The sequence below is a fragment of the Geotrypetes seraphini genome, chromosome 1 (genome assembly GCF_902459505.1).
Source record: "Geotrypetes seraphini chromosome 1, aGeoSer1.1, whole genome shotgun sequence".
NCBI lineage: Eukaryota > Metazoa > Chordata > Amphibia > Gymnophiona > Dermophiidae > Geotrypetes > Geotrypetes seraphini.
In genome coordinates, this window is record NC_047084.1 from 169465577 (window position 1) to 169488104 (window position 22528).

Sequence of the window (22528 nt, forward strand, 5' to 3'; positions counted from 1 at the left end):
TTCTAGGCAGTATGGGTGAATACAGGCATGTCCGTTCTCTCCCAACTTCTTATATTCAGGAACATAAGAAATTCTTCAGGACACACATTCTTTGTTAGTCTGAAATGTGGGTTTTGACCACTGTCCTCATTTTTCTGACCTCTGGGGCTTTGCCAGTTCAAGGATTAAGGGTACATCAGTAGCTCGAAGAGTAAAGAAGTATACCAAAAGGTTTAAGTGTTATGCAAAATAAGAGTAATGACAAGGAGTATCCCTGGAATATTCCTTGCTGAATTCAAATATTTGGAACAACATACTGTCCATTTTCAAACTATAAATGGAGTATGGTTTTGCCACAGTTTCATGATGAAACTAATTATGATGTTAGGTGCCATCAACTCATGTTAGAGCCCTAGTGACTTGATGAGTTACAGATCTAAAATGAAATTGGTTTTGTGCTAGTCTGGTAAGGTCCTCCAGCACCATTCCCATGGGTTTTTTTCAATGAGTCTAGCCATCTGATTGCAGATGCACTTAATTTAATTTAAATCTATTGTGTACCTTTCAAAATGATTTATTATCCACGATCATGGAATATTCAAGAGAAGAGGAGTAGGGATATAATAAAGAGACATTCACATACCCCAAAAGCATAAATACCGTATTTTTCGCCCTATAAGACGCACCTGACCATAAGACGCACCTACCTGTAGAGGAGGAAAAACCAAGAAAAAAATTCTGAACCAAATGGTGTACCCTGTTCCACCACCCTGTACACTGTGCCCCCTCTGGTGGTCTAGTGGTAGGCCGGGACAGGGTACAGAGCAGGTTTAGTAGTGGGCAGATCTAGTGGTAGGCAGGAGGCAGGCAGCCCCCCACCGGTAACTTTTTAAAATTCTGGTCCAGAGCTGTATCGGCAGGAGCTTTCTGCGCTCATGCCACTCCCTCGCTGGACGGCTGCTTCTTCATCTCTTGCACTCAAAATAATGTTCTCCTCTTCATCCCAAACAATCTTCGGTTTGTGGGTCTTTACTATCTCAATATATCTTTAAGGATGGATAGAAAACTGCATGCTTTCAGGTTTTGTTTTTCTTGTAGTCAAAATAATGTTCTCCTCTTTTTTCATACCAAACAATCTTCGGTTTGTGGCAGTAGAGCGGCACACAAGATAAGACGCAAGCTTTTTGCACTCCTGCCTGGTTCCACGCTGCTCCCTGAATGGCTGCCATCAGTTCTCGCAAGTCCTGCAAGAACTGACAGCAGCCATTCAGGGAGCGGCGCAGGATCAGGCAGGAGCGCGAAAAGCTTGTGCCGCCTGTCTTGTGCGCCGCTCTGCACAAGAGATGAAGAGGCAGCTATCCAGCAAAGGAAGGGCAGGAGCGTGGAAAGCTCCTGCCAATACAGCGCTGGACCAGAATTTTAAAAAATGTACCTGGGGGGGGATTTTCTCCATAAGATGCACCCACATTTCCAACCACTTTTTTGGGGAAAAGGTGCGTCTTATGGAGAGAAAAATATAGCATGCACCAGAAGCAAACCATTTTCAGTGAAAGGGAAATTCTAAAACTTGAGGTTGTGATACAGGATTCAGATGAATTATACTCAGGAAATGTTAAAATATGTTTCTTGACAGGAAGCATGGTTGATGCATAGCACTGTCTTCTAGTATAAATGGTGGAAACAAAAATAATAACAGAATTGAACAGAGACTGGAGATAAGTATAGAGGATCTTTCATGGTAAGACATTGAAAGGAAAGTCAGAGGTTTACTAGAGTCTATGGTATTTTCAACAGGAAGTAAATAGGGCAGCCTCGATGGGCTTTATAGTTCTTATTTAGCATCAGTCTATTTCTTTGTAAGCTTTAATAGCACTCTGAGCCAAAGCTTTTAATATCAGTTAAAAGACCTCATCATCTTGGATCTCTTGCTGTTCAAAATGGTGCAGACCTTTGCGTATTAGGACTTAAGCAAAGAAAAGCACAAAGACTTAATTTCTGATGAGACACATAACATTGTATGAATGTGGCATGAGGTTCAGCTGTAGAGTGGTGGTGTTTTTCTCACACAATGCCTTGGATAACTTCCTTATAAATAATTCCCTTTGCTTGCATATCAATATAATTGTAGGGCTTTGACTTCTGCAGAATTTGTGAATTGGAAACACATTTCCCGTGCTGATCATATATTATGGTTATCTGTTGGTCATCAGAAAAAAAATTCTCATGGAAGGAAATTCCTGAGGGATTCTGAATTTCTTTTTCATATGCTTTTAATTGCCTTAGGATGTTTTGAGGAGTAATTTGGGATCACTGGTATTTTACTTAGGTTGAGAGATTTGTATATGTTTATTTTCCTTGTAGTTTTGGCAAGCGTTCTGCAGGAAGCTTCAGGCGTGGTTGTGAATGCATTGTTTTGGAGCCTTCGGAAATGATTGTGGTAAGTACCTACTTTATTTCTGTCAAATTATTTCAAATCATAGTTGTCTTTCTGTTGTAGATTACTTTTCCATGTGAGCATAGTGACATAGACAACTAATATTTTTACAAAGTAGACTTATAATTATTTTCCTACCAATGCATCTAGGAGACTAGAATTGACTTAATGCCAGACTGATCCCTCCTTCCCCATACCACAAAAATTACTTTATTTTTTTTTTTTTTACTACAAAGGATCATTTATAGTGTACAGTTTACCTTCATCCATATAGCCTTAGTAAGAACATAAAAATAGCCTTACTGGGTCAGACCAATGGCCCATCAAGCCTGTTCTCATGGTGGCCAATCCAGGTCACTAGTACCTGGCCAAAACCCAAGTAGTAGCAATATTCCATGCTACCAATACAGGGCAAGCAGTGGCTTCCCCTGTGTCTTTCTTAATAACAGACTATGGACTTTTCCTCCAGGAACTTGTCCAAACCTTTCTTAAAACCAGCTACGCTATCCGCTCTTACCACATCCTCTGGCAACGTGTTCCAGAGCTTAACTATTCTCTGAGTGAAAAACAAATTCCTCCTATTGGTTTTAAAAGTATTTTAAAAGTATTTCCCCCTCGAAAGAGTAACAGTCTCGGCAACTTAAGCGCTTTTTAAGCTCCTACAGGTGTTCTTCATATTATTCCAGAAGTACATACCGTCAGCTTCCTGCGTCTACATGAACATCTACTCAAAGACGCCCGAGGCAATACAGGCAACAGAAAACTTCTGCGCCTACTCAACCTAAACAGCAGCAGTCCTCTTGACTCCCTCCTAGGGAGCTTAGATAGCGTTTCTCAGCACATGCCTCAGGCTTTCCCAATAGGAGGCACTCATCCATTATCAACAGCCTGGACCCTCATAACATCAAATCAATGGGTCCTCCAAGTGGTGAGCCAAGGATATGCCCTTCATCTACAGAAGAGACTCTCCAAGAGAGCCCTCCTTCACTAAGAACTCTCCAACTCATGTTCCACTGCAGGAGAAGGGCAAGGGGTAAACTATTCAAGGTGCTTCCTTATCCCAAAGAAGTTAGAAAAGATTTGTCTGATCCTAGACCTTGGAGCACTAAACAAGTACCTGGTGAAGGAGAAGTTTGGGATGTTCTCTCTGGGTACCCTATTACCTCTTTTAGAAAAGAATGACTGACTGTGCTCTCTATATCTCAAAGAAGCATACACACACTCGTGTTTCTATTCTCCCTGCTCACAGAAAATATCTTTGCTTTCATCTGGGAACACACCATTTCAAGTACAAAGTGCTTCCATTTGGACTGGCATCAGCACCCAGAGTGTTAACAAAGTGTTTGGTGGTGGTGTCAGCGATACTTGGCTCATAATTTCCATGTTTTCCTTACTTGGATGATTGAACCTGAAAAAATCTTCACAGGAGATCAAGCAGAAATTATAAAATTCGCAGATGAGACAAAACTTTTTAGTGGAGTTGGGACTAAGGAGGACTGTGAAGATTTATAAAGGGACCTGAACAAACTGGGAGTGTGAGTGAATAAATAGCAGATGAACTTTAATGTAGAAAAATGTAAGGTCTTGCATGTAGGAAACAGAAACCTGATGTATAGCTATACGATGAGAGGGCTGGCAATGGGTGAAAGTAGCCTAGAAAAGGACTTGGGGGTACTGGTGGACAAAGCAATGAAGCCGTCAGCACAGTGCGCAGCGACCTCTAAGAAAGCGAATAGAATGCTAGGTATTATCAAGAAGGGTATCACAACCAGAACGAAAGACGTTATCCTGCTGTTGCATCAGGCGATGGTGCGCCCACATCTGGAGTACTGCATCCAGTATTGGTCGCCGTACCTTAAGAAGGATATGGCGATGCTTGAAAGGGTTCAGAGGAGAGCGACGCGACTGATAAAAGGTATGGAAAACCTTTCATATGCTGAAAGATTAGAGAAACTGGGGCTCTTTTCCCTGGAGAAGCGGAGGCTTAGAGGGGACATGATAGAGACTTACAGGATCATGAAGGGCATAGAGAAAGTGGAGAGGGACAGATTCTTCGAACTTTCGAAAGCTACAAGAACGAGAGGGCTTTCGGAAAAACTAAGAGGGGACAGATTCAGAACCAATGCTAGGAAGTTCTTCTTCACCCAAAGGGTGATGGACACCTGGAATGCGCTTCCAGAAGGGGTGATAGGACAGAGTATGCTATTGTGTTTCAAGAAGGGATTGAATGCTTCCTGAAGGAAAAGGGGATCGAAGGGTATAGATAGAGGACTAATATACAGGTCCTGAACTGTAGATAGATGGGACAGGTTAGAATATGGTACAAAGATCCAGTGCAATTGTAGGGTAGCCAGATAGCCTGATGGGCCACCACGTGAGCGGACTGCTGGGCGCGATGGACCCCTGGTTTGACCCAGCAGAGGCACTACTTATATTCTTATGATTGATGAAAGCCTCCTCACCCCAAAAGACTCAGAAGGCTTTTAATACAATAATTCAACTCCTCGAACTGAGATTTGCAGTCAATTATCCCAAATCCCACCTAGTGCCCACTCAGACTTCATAATAATAATAATAATAACTTTATTTTTCTATACCGCCATAGTCAGGCGACTTCTAGGCGGTTTACATTGTAAGAGGGCTGGACATTCAGCGAATAACAAAAGGTCTTAATACAAAACAATAAGTTTACATACAATACAATACAATACAGTACAGTACAATACAATGAGTCTAAATACAATACAATACAATAAGACTAGATACAATACCATGCAATGTGTCTAATACAATATAGTAGTCTAATGGGAAACTAACGTGCTAATTGGAGTTCTATGGGTAATGAATACATGAATACTTTAGAGCTTACATATGAGTAGGAGTTCTATGAGTAGAGGATATCTGAATAGATGAGGAGCTTCTATCCCTGGAAAAACATACTGATATCACGGTCAAGAAATGCATTTCAGTTCTTTGGAAACTACGCACCATAAAAAAATACTTCGACGACACCTCATTCCGCCTGTTGACTCAATCTTCCATTCTCAGCATCCTAGACTACTGCAACATCATTTATCTGGCCACCACGAAGAAAACCATCAGGAGACTGAAACTTATCCAGAACACCGCCGTTCGCCTTATATTTGGCTTAAACAAATGGGACCACATCACCCCTTTTTACCACAAACTACATTGGCTACCCCTTGAATCTAGAATCCTATTCAAGTTCGCGTGCTTCTGTTACAAAACTGTCTTTGGGCTATCTCCGAGCTACCTCACCCCTCATTTCATCCTGAACTGCAACAAAAAGAACTCCCGCAGAATCAATCTTTTCGCCTTCCCCTCCCTAAAACTTTGTCACCTCAAAAGGTTCTTCGACAAAAACCTTCGCCTTCCAGGCAGCCAAACAGAACACTTGGCTAGCCCAAATTCTGCTCAAGGCCCACTCCTACCTTGATTTCCGAAAAACACTCAAAACGCATTTATTCCACGCTCAATATCCCTAATCCCATCTCTTCCATTTCTCTCTCCCCTCCTTCAAACGACTCAACTCTCCCGGTCCCCTCCCCCCTCTTTTGACCTCCCCCATCTCACTAACTCCAATGACCTACTCATTCCCCCCCCTCGCATGCCCATCTTTATCACCTCATTGCCTGTAATTATGATCAACTGTAACCATGATCAATTGTAATTTCTTGTTAATTTTGTTCCAATACCTTCTTTACTTGTAAAGATAGTTTATTGTTTAAGTTTTGTTTAATTGATGTGAACCGCCTAGAACTCCCTGGGTATGGCGGTATACAAAAATAAAGTTATTATTATTATTATTCTTGAGAGGAAGAAAAAGGCGTTTACGGGGAGGGGAGTCCTAGTGAGGGAGGGTCCTAGTGAGGAAGGGGACAGTTGAGGAAGGGGACAGTTTTAGTCAACGAATTTAGCGAAAAGGGCGGTTTTGATCGATTTACGGAAGGCACTGTAAGACAGATTGGGTTCGTTTATGTAGTTTTTCAGCCAAACTTGCTGTCTGCTTGCTTGGAACTTAAAGGTTCTGTCCAGGAATGATTTGTATCTGCAGCCTGTAATCTTTGGGTATGCAAAGAAGTTATTGTTTCTGGTTGCTCGTGTGGGGTTGTGCAGGATGAAGTGAGTTTGCAGGTATGAAGGTGCTAGTCCCCAGGCTTGCCTGAAACAGGTGCAAGCAAATTTGAATAGTATTCGCGCTTCTATTGGAAGCCAATGCAGTTTTTTATAGTAGGGGCTGATGTGATCGTTTTTTCTTAGTCCGAAAATTAGGCGAACGGCGGTGTTTTGTATTAATCTCAGTTTTTTTATTGTTTTTTGTGGGATGCCCAGGTAGATGATGTTGCAATAGTCAAGAATGGATAGGATCAGTGCCTGTACCAGCAACCTGAATGACGTTGGGTCAAAGTATTTTTTTATGGTCCTTAGTTTCCATAGCGTGTAAAAACATTTTTTCACTAGTGAGTTTGTGTGGTCAGTCATAGTTAGATGAGTGTCTAGGATGATACCGAGTATTTTTATGTTTTTGGAAATTGGGTATTCGTGATTGTTTATTTTTATCGATGTTCTCGTGATTTTGTCATTAGGACTAGCCAGAAAGACTTTTGTATTCTCTGCGTTTAGTTTTAGTTTGAAATTAGTGGTCCATTTGTCAATTTCGGTCATTATGTTTGAGAGGTTGTCTACAATTTCTTTTGTGATGTCATTTATGGGGATTAGAATGGATATGTCGTCTGCGTAAATGTACTGTATTAAGTTGAGTTTTTGTAGGAGGAGACCTAAGGAGGCAATGTAGATATTGAAAAGGGTGGGCGATAGGGGGGAACCTTGAGGTATGCCTGAAGGATTTTTCCATGGTTTGGAGTAGTTTTCGTTGCTGATTACTTGGTAGGATCTGTTTGTTAGGAATTCTTGGAACCATTTCTTTGCCTTTCCAGAGATTCCTATTACTTCAAGGCACAGCAGCATGATTTCATGGTCTACCAAGTCGAACGCGCTGCTGAGGTCTAATTGTAGGATCAGTGCGCTTTTGCCCTTGCTAAAGAGATCATAAAGGTGATTCAGTAAGGAGGCTAAGACAGTTTCTGTGTTGTATCCTTTCCTGAATCCTGATTGGTGTTCACTAAGGAGGTTAAATTTGTCCAGGTAGTTTACTAGTTGAAGGTTGACCATTCCTTCCTGTATCTTTGTGAAGAGGGGAATGCTTGCTATGGGTCTGAAATTGGATGTCAGAGCTGAAGAGGTTTTCCGATCTTTGGGGATTGGAGTGATTAGTATGTGACCCATTTTTTTGTTTAATGTTCCGCTTGTAAGGGCGGCTGTTAGCCATGCGAATAGTTCCTTTTTAAATTCTGGAGGGGCAACTGTCATGATTTTGGGGGGACATGCGTCAAGTAGGCAGTTAGATTTGGTGTATTTGTTGAATAAGTTTAGGAACTGATGCCAGTCAGGGTAATCGAGGTGGTCGCATATCATGTCTACTCTGGTGTCTTGGTCATGGGGTTTGAGGTATTGAAGAGCATTTGTTGTGGTTGTGGGTAGAGTTGCTCTTAACTCCGTGATTTTATTTTGAAAGTAGTTGGCTAGGGTTTGTGCCGATGGAATGGGCTCATTGTCCTTTTTCAGTATTTGTGTTGTATCGGTTATTGTTTTTACTAGTTTGAACAATTCTTTGCTGTTTATTTTTGAGGTACCAATTTTTTTCGCATAATGCTTAGTGCGTTTTTCTTTGATCAGATTTTTGTATATTTTCATTTTTTGTTTCCAGTTTGTCTTGTCTGATTCTTTGTTTGTTTTTAGCCAGATTCTCTCCAATTTTCTTAGTTCCTGTTTGGTGGTTAGTAGTTCACTGTCAAACCATTCATTTGGCGGTCTATTTCTCTTTTTGTATGTTTTATATGGTGCTATTTGGTCTAGGAGTTCTTTGCTGTAAGTTTCCCATCTTGTAGGGAAATTCTGAATTTCTTTGGTTGTGGGATGTAACTCGTAGTGGGTCCAAAATTCGATTGGGTTAATAATGCCCCGGCTGGTTATTGTGTTCATGTTGACGTTTTTGTGTTTTTGCTGTGTATTCTGTTTTAGCCAGTGTAGATTGAATTTGCCAATGTAGTGGTCTGACCAGATGCATTTTTCCCAGGGTCCTGGGTAATATTGTATTTTGGGATCTATTGTTTCTTTGTGGGAGAAGGTGATTAAGTCTAGTTTGTGTCCTTTTTCATGGGTTATTTCTGCGTCTGGGTTTGGAAAGTCCAGTGACATTAGGAAGTTGGTGATTTCAGTTATTTCTGGTTTAGTCTTTTGCTCTAGGTGAGTATTGATGTCTCCCAGAAGCAGGTTATATGATCCTTTTAGGGTGGATAAGGTAAGGAATTTGGTGAATTCCTCTTTAGCGTTTGACCATTTTTTGGGTGGGATATAGAACAAAGTTGTAATTAATGATTCTTCTAACTGTGCGTTAGTGATTTTGCAAGTTAGTATTTCAAGGTTTTCTGACGATTTGGAGTCTGTCTTGATGTAGTTGAAGTGTTCTTTTAGGATGATCGCTAGTCCTCCTCCTTTTTTCCAGTTTCTTGATAGTGGGATGATTTTGTATCCCTGAGGTAGGATTTCTTTCATGATAGTGTCAGTGTCGGAGTTCATCCATGTTTCTGTCAGAAACAGGAGGTCCGGTTTTGTTTGTAGTATCCAATCATATATTATGTGGGCTTTGTTTCTCACGGAACGGGTATTTAGGTAGTATCCCTTAATGTTTTCGTGACTGTTTGCTGTAGGGATTTCAGAATATGTTAGTTTTTTTGTGTTTCTGTTGCAGATCTTGTTCCTGTGAGGTTTGCGGTGTTTGCGGGTGGTGTTTAGAACTGTGATTTGATGAAGGTCTTGTTTTGGCTGGTTGTGTAGGAGTTGGAGAGGGTTGGAGGGCTTAGTTAGTTCGACTGATCTGAGCCAGGAGATAGGGTAGGTGTGCATATGACCACCTATTAACTCTTTTACAAACCACCTCACCCTCAACAACCTGCTAAATGTTTATAAGATCTACAACTTACCTCTCTAGCAAATCATTGTAACTCTGTTTTTTTGTTAAACTAACCTTTTGTAATCCGCCTTGAACCGCAAGGTAATGGCGGAATAGAAATCCCTAATGTAATGTAATGTAATGTATTAGTGTGAGGAACTGAGTTGAAATGGGGGAGCAGGTTAGGTATGAGGATAGCTTGCGGTGTGTAAATGGTTAAAGCTTATATCTGGGGTAGGAGGGTAATCATACGGTATATAGTGGAAACAGGTTAAGTATAGGGGGTAAGACAGCTGTGGCTGAGTGTACAAGTAGTACCCGGTCATACAGTAACAGACAGTAATTGGTTGTGCAGTAAAATAGACAGTGATTGGTCATGCAATAATTGGTCATGCATTAACTGCAGGCTATTCATGCAATAGTTGGTTACAACATGCAGTTACATATTATACCTAATGAACATGCGTTATCCGGCTGTACATGCAATAGTCGGTTACAACATGCGGTTACATATTATACCTAATGAACATGCGTTATCCGGCTGTACATGCAATAGTCGGTTACAACATGCGGTTACATATTATACCTAATGAACATGCGTTATCCGGCTGTACATGCTGGCAATACGTACTGAATCGGCAATATATGGTTGTATATATAGACTAAACATGCAGATTCTAACTGTAAGGGGTACTTATCGTTTGTTCTGGATTTGGGCTTTTCGCTCAGTTGCTTAGCCGGCGCGCCGAACGGCTGCGCACCGTTCTCTCAGGCGAGATATGGTATCACCGAGGGGGGGTGGAGCTGGCTCTCACGCCCGGGTTAGAGGGGGCGGTTTCACTGTAGGCTCCGTGGAGCCTTCAGAGTTTGTTGGGACTCATCTGGACACAAACCAGACATGTACCTTCCTCCTTCAGCAGAGACTCACCACACTCCTTTAACTCTGCCAGGAAGTCTTTTCTCATCGCTGCCTGACAGCATGTCACATGTTACAACTTCTAGGTCACATGGCCTCCACAGTATGTGAGGTTCCATTTGCCCAACTTCACCTCAGACATCCTTAGTGGGCATTATCTTTTCAGTGATCTCATGCAGTTGGTTTTCTGTCCCAGCACTTGTAAGTGACACCAGCCAATTTCTCCAGAGGACTTCTATTTCAAGTACCGCCTCATTAAAAGATTTTGATGACAAATGCTTCCATGTTAGGATAGGGAGCTCGCTTAGACTGTCTCCACAACCAGGGATCTTGGAGTTCTACAGAGACACTTCTTCACATCAACCTTCTGGAACTAGGAGCAATTCACAATGTCCTTTTCACGTTCCAGGATCGTCTCCTCAACCAAGTAGTACTGGTTCAAACAGACAACCAAGTAGCCACGTACAGCGTGAATATACAGGGTTGAACAGGATCTTGCTGTCTCTGCCAAGAGGCTATCCAAATTTGGTCCTAGACCATTGCTCGCAACATTTTCCTAAAAGCAGTCTCCCTAGCAGGAAAACAGAACGTATTGGCTGACAAATTGAGCAGAATTCTGCAACTGTACAAGTGAACCTATTTGCTTCCCCCTACAATTACAAGCTCCCTCTTTTCTGCCCCAGGCTCCACACTCCTAATCACCTGGTAATGGATGCCTTTCTGCTCAACTGATGAGGCAAGTTCCTCTATGCATTACCTCCAATCTCTTTAATTAAGCAACACTGTTCAAGCTTCACCAGGAATCAGCCTCCTATCTTGTATGTTTTAAAAGTATTCTCTCCTGGAAGGCACCCCTGCTGGTTTAAATTGAGTAATCTCTTGTTTTACCTATCTGCACTGAATGGTTTCTCCTCCTCCACTTTATTGAATCACATGACAAGGTAATTTCAAAAGGGATTGCAAATCAAGATTGATCTTTTTCAGTTGTGGGGACTCAATATTTTGTATATAAGCATAATTTCCTTCTGATATTATATGTAACAGTTAATTTTCTTTGTTAATGTAAAATATAGATTTTTCCTTGTTTAGAACAAGTGACTGTAGATAGATGGGACAGGTTAGAATATGGTACAAAGGTCCAGGGCAATTGTAGGGTAGCCAGATAGCAAACTCCATCCCAATCAAAAGACAAGCTGTGATAAGCACGGTTCCCACAGACAAAATAATGGCCGCCCAAAGCAGTGATTCTAGATCCTATAGACTGGTGAAATTAAAACAGTTGTGGTGTGGAGTGGAGCATTTGAGTAAATAGGAATGATAGAGCTTCCTGTGGGCAGAAGGAAAACTAATGGCTGCAGGATTATAGTAACCCAAGATAGGACATACAAAAGTATTATTAGGCCAGATATCCAAAGGAACACCCATAGCTGAACCATTAGAATAAAAAGACTGAAACTGATACAAATCAGATTGATTTCCCCTGGGAAACTTAAGAACATAAGAAGTTGCCTCCACTGGAGGTCCATCTCGCCCAGTGGTCCGCTCCCGCGGTGGCCCATCAGGTCCGCGACCTGTGAAGTGGTTTCTGACCACTTCTATAACCTACCTTAAGTTCTATCTGTACCCCTCTATCCCCTTATCCTCCAGGAACCTATCCAAACCTTCCTTGAACCTCTGTACCGAGGTCTGGCCTATCACATCTCCGGAAGCGTGTTCCATGTGTCCACCACCCTCTGGGTAAAAAAGAACTTCCTAGCATTTGTTCTAAACCTGTCCCCTTTCAATTTCTCCGAGTGACCCCTAGTGCTTGTGGCTCCCCACAGTTTGAAGAATCTGTCCTTATTCACTTTCTCTATGCCCTTTAAGATTTTGAAGGTTTCTATCATGTCCCCTCACAGACATCCTTTATAACAAAGCACCCATGTACCCCTGGATAATAGAATTAGAAAAGAACACAATATGACAGGTGTAGAATGGGTTCCACTTCTGTGGAAACAAAAAGGAGGTTTAAAAAGAGGGGAAGGATTGATGGCATGGATCTCAATGTATGTAAGATTCCAAACATCAGAAAAATTGTGAACCACATATGCTTAATTCCTGAGCAGTAAGAGGGATAGGGGTTAAAAGAAACCCTTGGTGAGTTGCAGTCACAGTTGTAAGCAGACTGCACAGGAGGAAAGATTGAAAGTGTGGGCCACATATTTGACCTGATAATGAAAGATATTAACAGTGTGATGAAAACTGGATACTGGGATAGATGGACCATTGTTCTGATCCAGTAAAACTATTCTTAAGTTCTTAACTTCTCTATAGAAAAAAGTCCCATTAATCAGGAACTGTAATCTCTGGTTTGCTGCAGTAATTTGACGCCATCGAGGGATAGAGACTAAAGCTCCCTTGCCACGATTCTTAAGCACAATACCATTAGGTCCCTCTTTCTTGTCAGAAAATATCACGTAACAATTCATAAGAACATAAGAAATGCCATCACCGGATCAGACCGAGGTCCATCTTGTCCGGCCATCCGCGCACGCGGTGGCCCATTTATGTACACCTTTTAGGAGACCCGGATTTCCCGTATCATTTTGCTCTTTAGAAGTACATGACCCCATGGATCCTTACCTGGGCTGGAAAGAAGGTACAGCAGAAAACAGAGATGGCAAAAAAAACCGGGCTTGACAAACAAAAAAAGGCAAGCAAGATGTCAAAGTTCAACCAATGGAACTATCCTATATGATAAAAGGCTAACTCGCGCATGCGCACTCCTATTTGTGTGCTTCCATGATCATTGGTGAGAATATGCTGCCTGCTTGTCCTGGGATAAAACACAGTTACTTACCTGTAACAGGTGTTTATCTAGGGACAGCAGGCAGATTTTATCATAACCCACTCACCTCCCCTTCATGGTTTCTAAGCTTTGCTATTGAATTAATGGTCCTGTGAGCTGGCAGCGGGTGGGAAGGCACTCGCACATTCATGGTACAGGTAGTCTTTTAATCTCTTAAAGTGACAGATCACTTAGTTGGTCCATGCCGGGTTCCATGGATGCCATCATCCACATGTAAGAATATCTACAGTAGATGTTGGGTCCAAGGTATTTGGTTGCATTATAGGGGAATTCACATTATATGGGATTTACAGTGAAAATATATAATAATAAAAAGGGGGTCCAACCCTTGGCTGCACTAGAAGCAGTCCTGTGTTATATTGAGCCATATTACAGTATATGGAGTCTGAAATGTATTTAGGAGTGATAATGGACCCTTATCGTGTGTGTTTTTACAGGTGGACTATATGGATGAAAATGAAGAATATTTTCAACGCCAAGCATCTCACAGACAGTCTCGAAGGAGATTTAGGAAAATTAACCAGAAAGGAGAACGACAAACGATTATTGATACTGTGGATCCTTATCCTGTGGGCAAGCCACCTCTACCAAGAGGTTATCATACCGTAAGTAACCTGAATAAATCTGATTTGTACTGTTTGAGGAGGGGTTAATTGAACATTGACTTTTTCACGTTGCAGTGTGCCAATGTTGTTTTTTCAAATGAAACGTAATTACTCGTATGCTTAGTGCTGTATAGCCCTGACTTGCTCATGCCATCACAGACATAAAACAAGTAATTAGTATATAAAATACATGATTTCAAGTCATAAAATAGTCCTCCAGTTTTGTATCCAGTGGCTGTTGTAGCCTCTGAATATGACTGTGAGATTAGCAATTCCAGAATCAATTTTTTAGAAGCTATATTTTTTTTAGTGATGGCAGGTTGTTTTTTTTGAGGGGGTGGTTATTAGACAGTTTTGTTAACGAGTATAATTTAAAATGTAAAAGGACAGATCCTTTAGTAAAAGGAGCTTCTATTGTCAAGCAGTCAGTGGAATTCTGTTTTAGCTTTAGAGCTAAAAAAAATGGTTGCCATTTTGGCTGCTTGAGCTCTTTAATTAGATTTGTCAGCAGGTTTGCATAAATTAAACTTTGCAAAAATAGTCCTCAAACCTAACAGCCTCTGGCTCCCAAATTCAGCAAACATGGTTTAAAAGATCCTCTGTCTCTGTTGACCTAGATACTGCTTGTCATCCCTTATAAAATTGTTTTATTTTTCTCCTCTCCCTATGTGTTTGTGTATATCTGTTCTTCCATATCATCTTGTCATTAGAGATTTTTCCATATGACTAGAAATGACTAGAATGTAAATCACATTTATACCCCAACATTTTTAGACTTTTATACAGGAGAATCCTTACTGTAAATTTCAGATATAGTTTACTTTTCCATCCTGTTTTGAAACAGGGTAGTAGTGGTGGTATTCTGGTTGCAGTGAAAATACTGGACTGTGCCTTGTGCTGCTGGAAAAGTATGTTTTCTACAGTTTTACTTTACATTCAGTTCTGCTATTTGCTACATATTTTTGCTTTATGGACTCTGTTCTGGAAATTTGATTGGCAAGTGAGCTACTTTTGAGAAAGTTGGGGTGGTACACTCTCACTTATAACCCTACAAATGTGGTGGAAGACCAGTGTACTCTGAGCAGAACAGATCGTCTGTGAAAAACAGAGTCTAGGAATACTTTTCCCTATCTCAGAATCCAAGTTCAGTCTGTAACTGAAAGCCATTTGCTTACCTATGTGACATGATTTAGATAGTTTCAAATCGGTTTCCAGTAGATGTCTGTACTCACTACCATAAACAACACTACTGCTGGAATAAAAAGGGCCAAGATTACTACACTTAGTCTCAAATTCTGTAATCAGCGCCTAAAGTTAGGTACCTATTTCAGAGGCGCCCACCTAGTTAGGCGCCTCTCTAAATTGAATAACAAGCTCAATTAGGCTTTTTAATCAACACTGATTGAAACGTAGGCGCCTATCAAGAAAGCGCGATTCTGTAACAAGGTGCCTCTAAAAATTTAGGCGGCCTTTGAAAAAATAGGCGGTATGCATGTTAGGCGCGGCTATGTGTTAGGCGCCTTCTTACAGAATCCCTGCTCTTAAGCGTGCTTAAGTGCTCGCATGGGCGCCCAACTTTTAGTTGTACCTAGAGCTGGCCTATTTATTGGGCGCCTCCAAAATAGGAGCCCAAATAGGTGCTGCTCAGCGCGATTCACTAAACAGCACCCAATTTTACTTGAATCACGCTAAACAGTGCCTAAGTAGACGCCTAACTTTTGGGCACTTCTTATAGAGTTTGCCCTTTAATTTTTATAGTTTGCTGCTCTAAAGCTATATGAGCAGGACCATATAGGACAGTCTTCACTAATTTTTGAGCGGGGGCCACTTTGGATCTAAATAAACTGTAGGAGAACTGCCAAGTATGTTCCCACATGGGATTGCAACACTGCTGACCAGCGTGTGTCAGTGACATCCATCCTCGCTAGCCTACATCTCTCTCAAAAGCATATCTGTACCAAGCCTTATACCACTACTTTCTACCAAACCTTTCCCACCCTGTACTTGTGTACCACCAGTCTCTCTACCTCAAATTCCTTGTCTGATTCACTCACTCTCGATCCCCAACTTGTAATAAAACAAAAAGTATTTAATACATCTTTATTAGAAGAAAAAAGTACTTAATACAGTACCAGAATAAAAATCTACCTGCAATGCAGCTGACAAAGAAGAACTACAAAATAATCAATACTTGCAAACATTTCAGCTCTAATTAATGAACTGCAAAGCACATCATCAACAATCAAAATGCCAAAAGCTTTTTGTCTTTTATAGGTCTGCTCATAATTTTACATCTCTCCCTCCTCTATACCCCCAGAGCAATTCTTTCTCCCCTATTCCCCCCTCCCCAGAGCAAGCATTTCTCTCTTCCCTATTCTCCCTCCCCAGAGCAAGCATCTCCCTCTCTCCCCATCCCCCTTTCCCAGAGTAAGCATCTCTCTCCCCTATCACCCCTTCCCAGAGCAAGTATCTCTCCCCCTGTCTCCCCTCTTCCCAGAGCAAGCATCTCTCTCCCTCTCTCTATCCACTCTCTCCCTCCTATCCCTCTTTCCCAGAGCAAGCATCTCTCTCCCCTATTCCCCCTCCCCCTTTCCCAGAGCAAGCATCTCTCCCCTATCTCCCTTTCCCAGAGAAAGCATCTCTCTCCCTCTCTCTCCCCATCCCCCCTTCCCAGAGCAAGCATCTCTCTCCTTCTCTCTCTCCCCTATCCCCCCTTCCCAGAGCAAGCATCTCTCTCCCCATCTCCCCCTTTCCAGAGCAAGTATTGCTTTCCACTCTCTCCCCTCCCCCAAGCTAGCATTTCACTCTTGTTCCTCTTCCTCTTTCCCCCTTCTCCTCCCACAGATCTGGCAGTTTCTTCTACCTCTCCCTGAATGCAGTAAACACGCAGTCTTCCTCAGTGATTAATTCAGGCCAACAGCAGGCAGTCCTGAAGCCTTTATTTCACCAGTCCTGCCTACGTGGCAACAGGATGATGCTGTTGGATGTGGTGAGAGTAGGCCCTCCGGGTTGTCTAATGTCAGCCTGCCTAAATCTTTAATGAAGAGTCAAAATTTACAGGACCTGGCAGGGATGGGGGGGGGAGGTGGAAGAAATCCCCAGACCCACAGGGAGCAGAGATACAAAGCCAAAAATGGAAGGAGCTCCCAAAGAGGTCCCTACAGACTGCCATTGTCCCGTGAGTCTTGCATTGAAGACCACTGATATTTTTATGATCAGTGCTTGTACAGATTAATGGATAAACTTAGGCCTGGATTCTCACTGGGACACTGAAAGTTAGGCAGCGATAGGCATCCTACTGCCACGTAACTTAATTGTTTTAATTGGTGCTAAATGAGGCGGTAATTGACTAAATATTTAAAACTAATTAAAAAGAAAATACAAGGAAAAAAGCTTCCAGGACTGGCACCTAAGCCCCCCTGGTAGCTAGCGGTGCAGAGTGATGCTGAAGCTTGGAAGTGGATGTGGTTAGGGGATGGTGCCGGAGTTCAGCATCACTGGTCGCAATTCTAATGGGACTTTAAGTTCCGGAAATGTAGGCCTGTGTAACCCTGGCCTACATTTCTGGTGCCTAGAATCCCATCAACCATAATTCTGGAAGCAGCATCTGTCAGTGATTAACCTGCAACAGGTACCCGTTTTATAGGCGCCTGCCACGATAAGCGCCACTTTCAGACTCAGCCCCTTAGTTTCCAGGATCACAAGTACATCACCTTTTGACAAGCACCAAAAAAGAATAAAATGTTAACAAGCTCCCATACTGGTAAAAGTAGAGCATCATTAGTCTTATGACTTCTATCAGCATCAGTGGACTTTGAATTTATAACACAGAAAAGGTAGCTACTTCAGGTGTAAGTGAATGTGTGAATAAACCTGTTGATGAGACACAAATTAAGCAAAAATTAAGAACTTTTTTCTTTGTGTTTGGAAAGAAAGTACAGCAGAAAACAGAGATGGCAAAAAAACGGGCTTGACAAACAAAAAAAGGCAAGCAAGATGTCAAAGTTCAACCAACGGAACTATTTATTAATAAAAGTCTCAAAGTAAAAGTCACAAACTGAAGACTAAGGTCCTTTAGTCTTCAGTTTGTGGCTTTTACTTTGAGACTTTTATTAATAAATAGTTCTGTTAATTGAACTTGAACATCTTGCTTGCCACCTTTGTTTTTTTGATCCCATGATGAGGCAAAAAAACAGGCTTGACCACAGATTCAAATGACAGAATATTTATTAATTGAACTGAGATGGTTATGTTTCGGCACAGTGCCCACATCAGGGGCCCTATAAAATAATAAACATGAACTATAATGAAATGTAACTTAAATATGCAGTATATGGAACTATAAGACATAAATGTTAAAAAAAAAAAATCTTATGAGTAGATTGACAAGCTGATAATATCAATAAAATGATAAAGCATATGGTAACAGTGTTTCTAGTGCAAAAGGCATATGGATTCATATGGCTATTTCTTCAGCGTATATTGGATGTGGTAAGCAACCACCGATTTCCTTGAAAGTGCAGTCTTTTGAGGAGTGTGTCTTCATGGGTAGAGTCCAAGGCAGTTTCGCCCAAGATTTGTAGGGTGGCTTCATGGTCCACCCTCCATACTTTCACAAAATTTTACAGAGTGGGTGACGCCGTTTTTGGGTCCTTGGTGCTAGCAGCAGGCTCATCTACCCCACCCTAGACTGGCTCATCTACCCCACCCTAGATTCAGGGGACTGCTTTGGTATGTCCCACTGGTTCAAGACTTTTGTCTTTTGCACTAGAAGAGAAGATTAGGTTCTTATCTCAATAATCTTCTTTGTAGTAGAAAGGCATATAAGTCTTGAAGGCCTGCCTGTCAGATTTCGGTAAAGCCTGCTTACTGTCTCAGACATGTATATATTTTCTAGATGCTTGACCTTTTCCTGTCAGGTCTGAAGAGTGATGAATACACAGAAGATCTCCATAATGTCCATAGATATCCTCCTTGAGAGGTTTTTTAGATGGTTCTATATTATGTATAATAATAATAATAACAACTTTTATTTTGTATACCGCCATACCCAGAGAGTTCTAGATGGTTCACATCAATTAAACAAAGTTACAAATGAAGAAGTCGTGGAAGTTAGGAAGTCAGTTAAACAGAGTTAGCTGACCGGAAGTCAGTTAAACAGAAGTTACAAACAATGAAGTCATTGGAGTTCGGAGAGTACAGTAAGAAGGAGTAGGTAGGGATTCCAGTACAAGGTGGGGGGGGGGAGGGAGGTGGCGGAAGGTGTTAAGGGTTCTGTTCATGGAATAGGTGTGTTTTGAGTTGTTTTCTGAAGGCGAGGTAGATGGGAGCCTCGAGTATAATTTGAGCTAGCTAAGGGTTAAGTTTGGCTGCCTGGAAGGAGAAAGTTTTGTCAAGGAACCTTTTGAAGTGACATGATTTTAGAGAGGGGAAGGTGAACAAGTGAATGTTGTGGCAAATGGGAGACTGCAGGAACTACATAAATGTTAGTGCCGGTTGCACTCAGGTAGGTGGCTGGTTGAGTTTCACCTTGTTTTTTTAAATGTTTCTATTGCCGTTGGTTTTCTTTAACTGTAGTTGATTAAGAGCAGAGCAGATTTGGTTTTGTCGGGGAGTTCCCCATGCCTTCCTCTTTTTTCCTCCCGTTGTAGTGGTTGTCAACTGCTTTGGTATGAGCTGAGGAGCAAGTAGAGGTGAATAACCCACTGGTTCAAGTCTCCTATGCATTTCTACTAGAAAAAAGATTGCGGTAAGGTCTCATAATGGACCAGACTATAAAGAGTACCAGTTTAAAAGGAGGCGCATCACAGCTTAAGAAAATATTTTTCTTTTGCATACAATCAATGTTAGCAAATTTTTTTTTCAATTCATGTAATTTTTATAAAGTGTTTTAAATTTATACAATTTGTCTCATAGCTGCATATTTATTTATGTTGCAGTTGATTATAGTTCATGTTTATCATTTTATAGGACCCATGACAACAGGCATTGTGCTAAATCTTACCATTTTGGACCTGTGGTCAAACCTATTTTTTGCCATCTCCACTTTGTGCTGTCTCTTATTTCCTAATAAAATAAAGGAAAAAAGTTCTTAATTTATGCTTTTGTTACTTTCATTCTCATGAACAAGTTTATTCACACATTCCACTAGCAGCTGAAGAAGAGTCCATTTATGGTAACAGCTTGATAGTCTATTTTACAAGCGTTTGATTTCAAAGAATTGCTGTGAAACTTTCTAGTATGCATTAGAGCAGGGGGTGAGGAACTACAGTCTTTGAGGGCTTGCAACCCAGTCAGGTTTTCAAGATGTCTACAATGAATATGTATGAGATTTATTTGCATGTAGTAGAAGCATTGCATGCAAATCAATCTCATGCATATTCATTATGAACAATTTAAAACCCAATTGAGTTGTAGCTCTCCAGGACCATTGTTGCCTACCTTTCCAGCAGAGGCAAAGGTGGCTCGCTTTATGATGTAGAGCAGGGGTGCCCACACTTTTTGGGCTTGCGAGCTACTTTTAAAATGACCAAGTCAAAATGATCTACCAACAATAAAATTTAAAAAAAACACAACGCACACTGTACGCATAGAAAATGTTAATTATCATTCCTATTCCAGGGTTTTTCAAAGAGGTCAAAGCAGATGACTCTATGCACTATCACCTCAGTAACAACCATACAAAAATAGACAAATATACCCCCCTCCCTTTTTACTAAACCACGATAGCAGTTTTTAGAGCGCAGGGAGCTGCGCTGAATGCCCAGCGCTGCTCTCGACGCTCATAGGCTCCCTGCGCTAAAAAACTCTATTGCGGTTTAGTAAAAGGGGACCTTAGTGTAAAATATAGACAGCAGATATAAATTCAGACACATTTTGATCACTAAATTTAAAATCAAATCATTTTTCCTACCTTGTCTGGTGATTTCATGAGTCTTTGGTTGCACTTTCTTCTTCTGACTGTGCATCCAGTCTTTCTTCCCTTCTTTCAGCCTGTATGCTTCCTCTCCTCCACACCTCAATCCCTCCCCCAACTTTTCCTTCCTCTCTCCCTGCCCTTTCTTTCTCTCTGCCTCCCTTTCCTTTTTTTCTGTTTCTCTTCTTTCCTTCTGTCTCCCTGCCTGCCCTTTTTCTTTCTTTCTTTCTCCCTGCCCTCCCCCAAGACACTGCCACTGCCATCGGGGACCCAAACTGCCATCTGGGACCAGGACCCAAACCGCCACCAATAACAGGCCTGAAAGCCGACGCCAATAACAGGCCCAAAAGCCGACGCCGCCCCAACCTCTCCCTGCTTCGGCCGACCAGCATCGCGAGGAACTGTTGGGGGAAATGCTGCCGGGTCCTGCCTTCGCGGAAACAGAAAGTAGGCAGGACCCGGCAGCAAGAAGAGGAAATGCTTCACTGACCTGTCTCCCGCCTTAGCCCGTAGCGAACGCTTGCTTCAGGGCTCTCAACATGTGCGTGCAGGCTTCCCTTCTCCCCCCCTCCCCGGGCATAACTTCCGGTTTCGGAGGGAAGAGAAGAGAAGCCTGCACGCACACGTTAGAGCCCGGAGCATAAGTTCGCTAGGGGCTGAAATCTCCAAGCCGGTTTTTTTTGGTTTTTTTTTTAATGTTCAGCAGCGGCAGATGACAGCTGGGCGGACCGCCCAGCTAAAAGGCCCTAGGGAGAACACTGAAGGCTGATCGGCCCGTAGATCAGGACGGCAACACGAGTGCGATCGACTCGAGTTGCCTTCCTGAGCTACTGGTCGATCGCGATCGACGCGTTGGGCACCCCTGATGTAGAGTTTATTTTCATAGGGTTTTATAAATTGTACGTTTAGCTGTTTATTTTGAAGCTAGTTAGGAGTTCTGTGAAAAGTTTCCTCATGCCACAGGTACTTTTACTATGTACTTTATTTATGGAATCAAATATGAATGTTTAACTACATAGATTTTTAGATTTGCAAGTTTCAATATATTTATTAAAAATATTTAGCATTTAGGAGGAGACAATGCAGCAAACTGAAAGGAGGATACTGGACAGGCCAGTGGAATGATGAGAGAGTAGTAGGGGAAAGTGCTGTTTGTTTTTTTGTGTGTGGTATGTTCATTCAATAACCACCTATTTTAATTGTTTCCCATTTGCTGTTTTTTTGTTAGTATTTGTGAGTTAAAACCTAAAATCAGAAATCCTAATTTATTACTCTGAGTAAGCCAAACTTGGAGACAGCTGTTCATGCCACTAGTATACATCTGCATGTAGTATATACTAATGCAGTGGAATACAATATGTATATTTTTCTCTCTAACTTTTTTCCTGTACTGATTTTCAGTTGTATATGTTCCCTAGAGAACAGGAAAAGGGCATGGGAAAGTTCTGCAGGAGACAGAAGGGAATGTGTGTGTTACAGCATTTAGAGAATGTTAGTTTAAAGTATTAATTGTAGTCCTCAGGAACAGCGTGGGCCAGCCCTGAGAATTGGTGGTGGTAAGTGGTATACACTGCCATGTGAAAGATCTGGATTCAAGTTCAAGGGGCCAGGCTCCTAATTCAGTGCTGGTTGGAGCTTATATGTATAACTCCTTGGGTGGACAGAAAATCAGCCGTCATTCTCTACTTCTGTGGTTCTTAAACCTGTCATGGGAGACCCCCGGCCAGTTAGGTTTTCAAGATATCCCTAATGCATATGCATGAGGCAGATTTGTATATAATAGAGGTGACAGGCATG

The 22528-nt window shown here is 41.7% G+C and overlaps 1 protein-coding gene across 5 annotated transcripts in view; it reads left to right on the forward strand.

The window, feature by feature from the left end:
* RAPGEF2 (Rap guanine nucleotide exchange factor 2) overlaps positions 1-22528 on the forward strand; it is a 651997-nt gene that overhangs the window by 334763 nt on the left and 294706 nt on the right. For all 5 annotated transcript variants that reach the window (XM_033941499.1, XM_033941509.1, XM_033941490.1 and 2 more), the window contains 2 exons: positions 2341-2416; positions 13648-13815. In XM_033941499.1, the coding sequence (XP_033797390.1) occupies positions 2341-2416; positions 13648-13815 (244 nt within the window). The remainder of the gene's footprint in view (positions 1-2340; positions 2417-13647; positions 13816-22528) is intronic.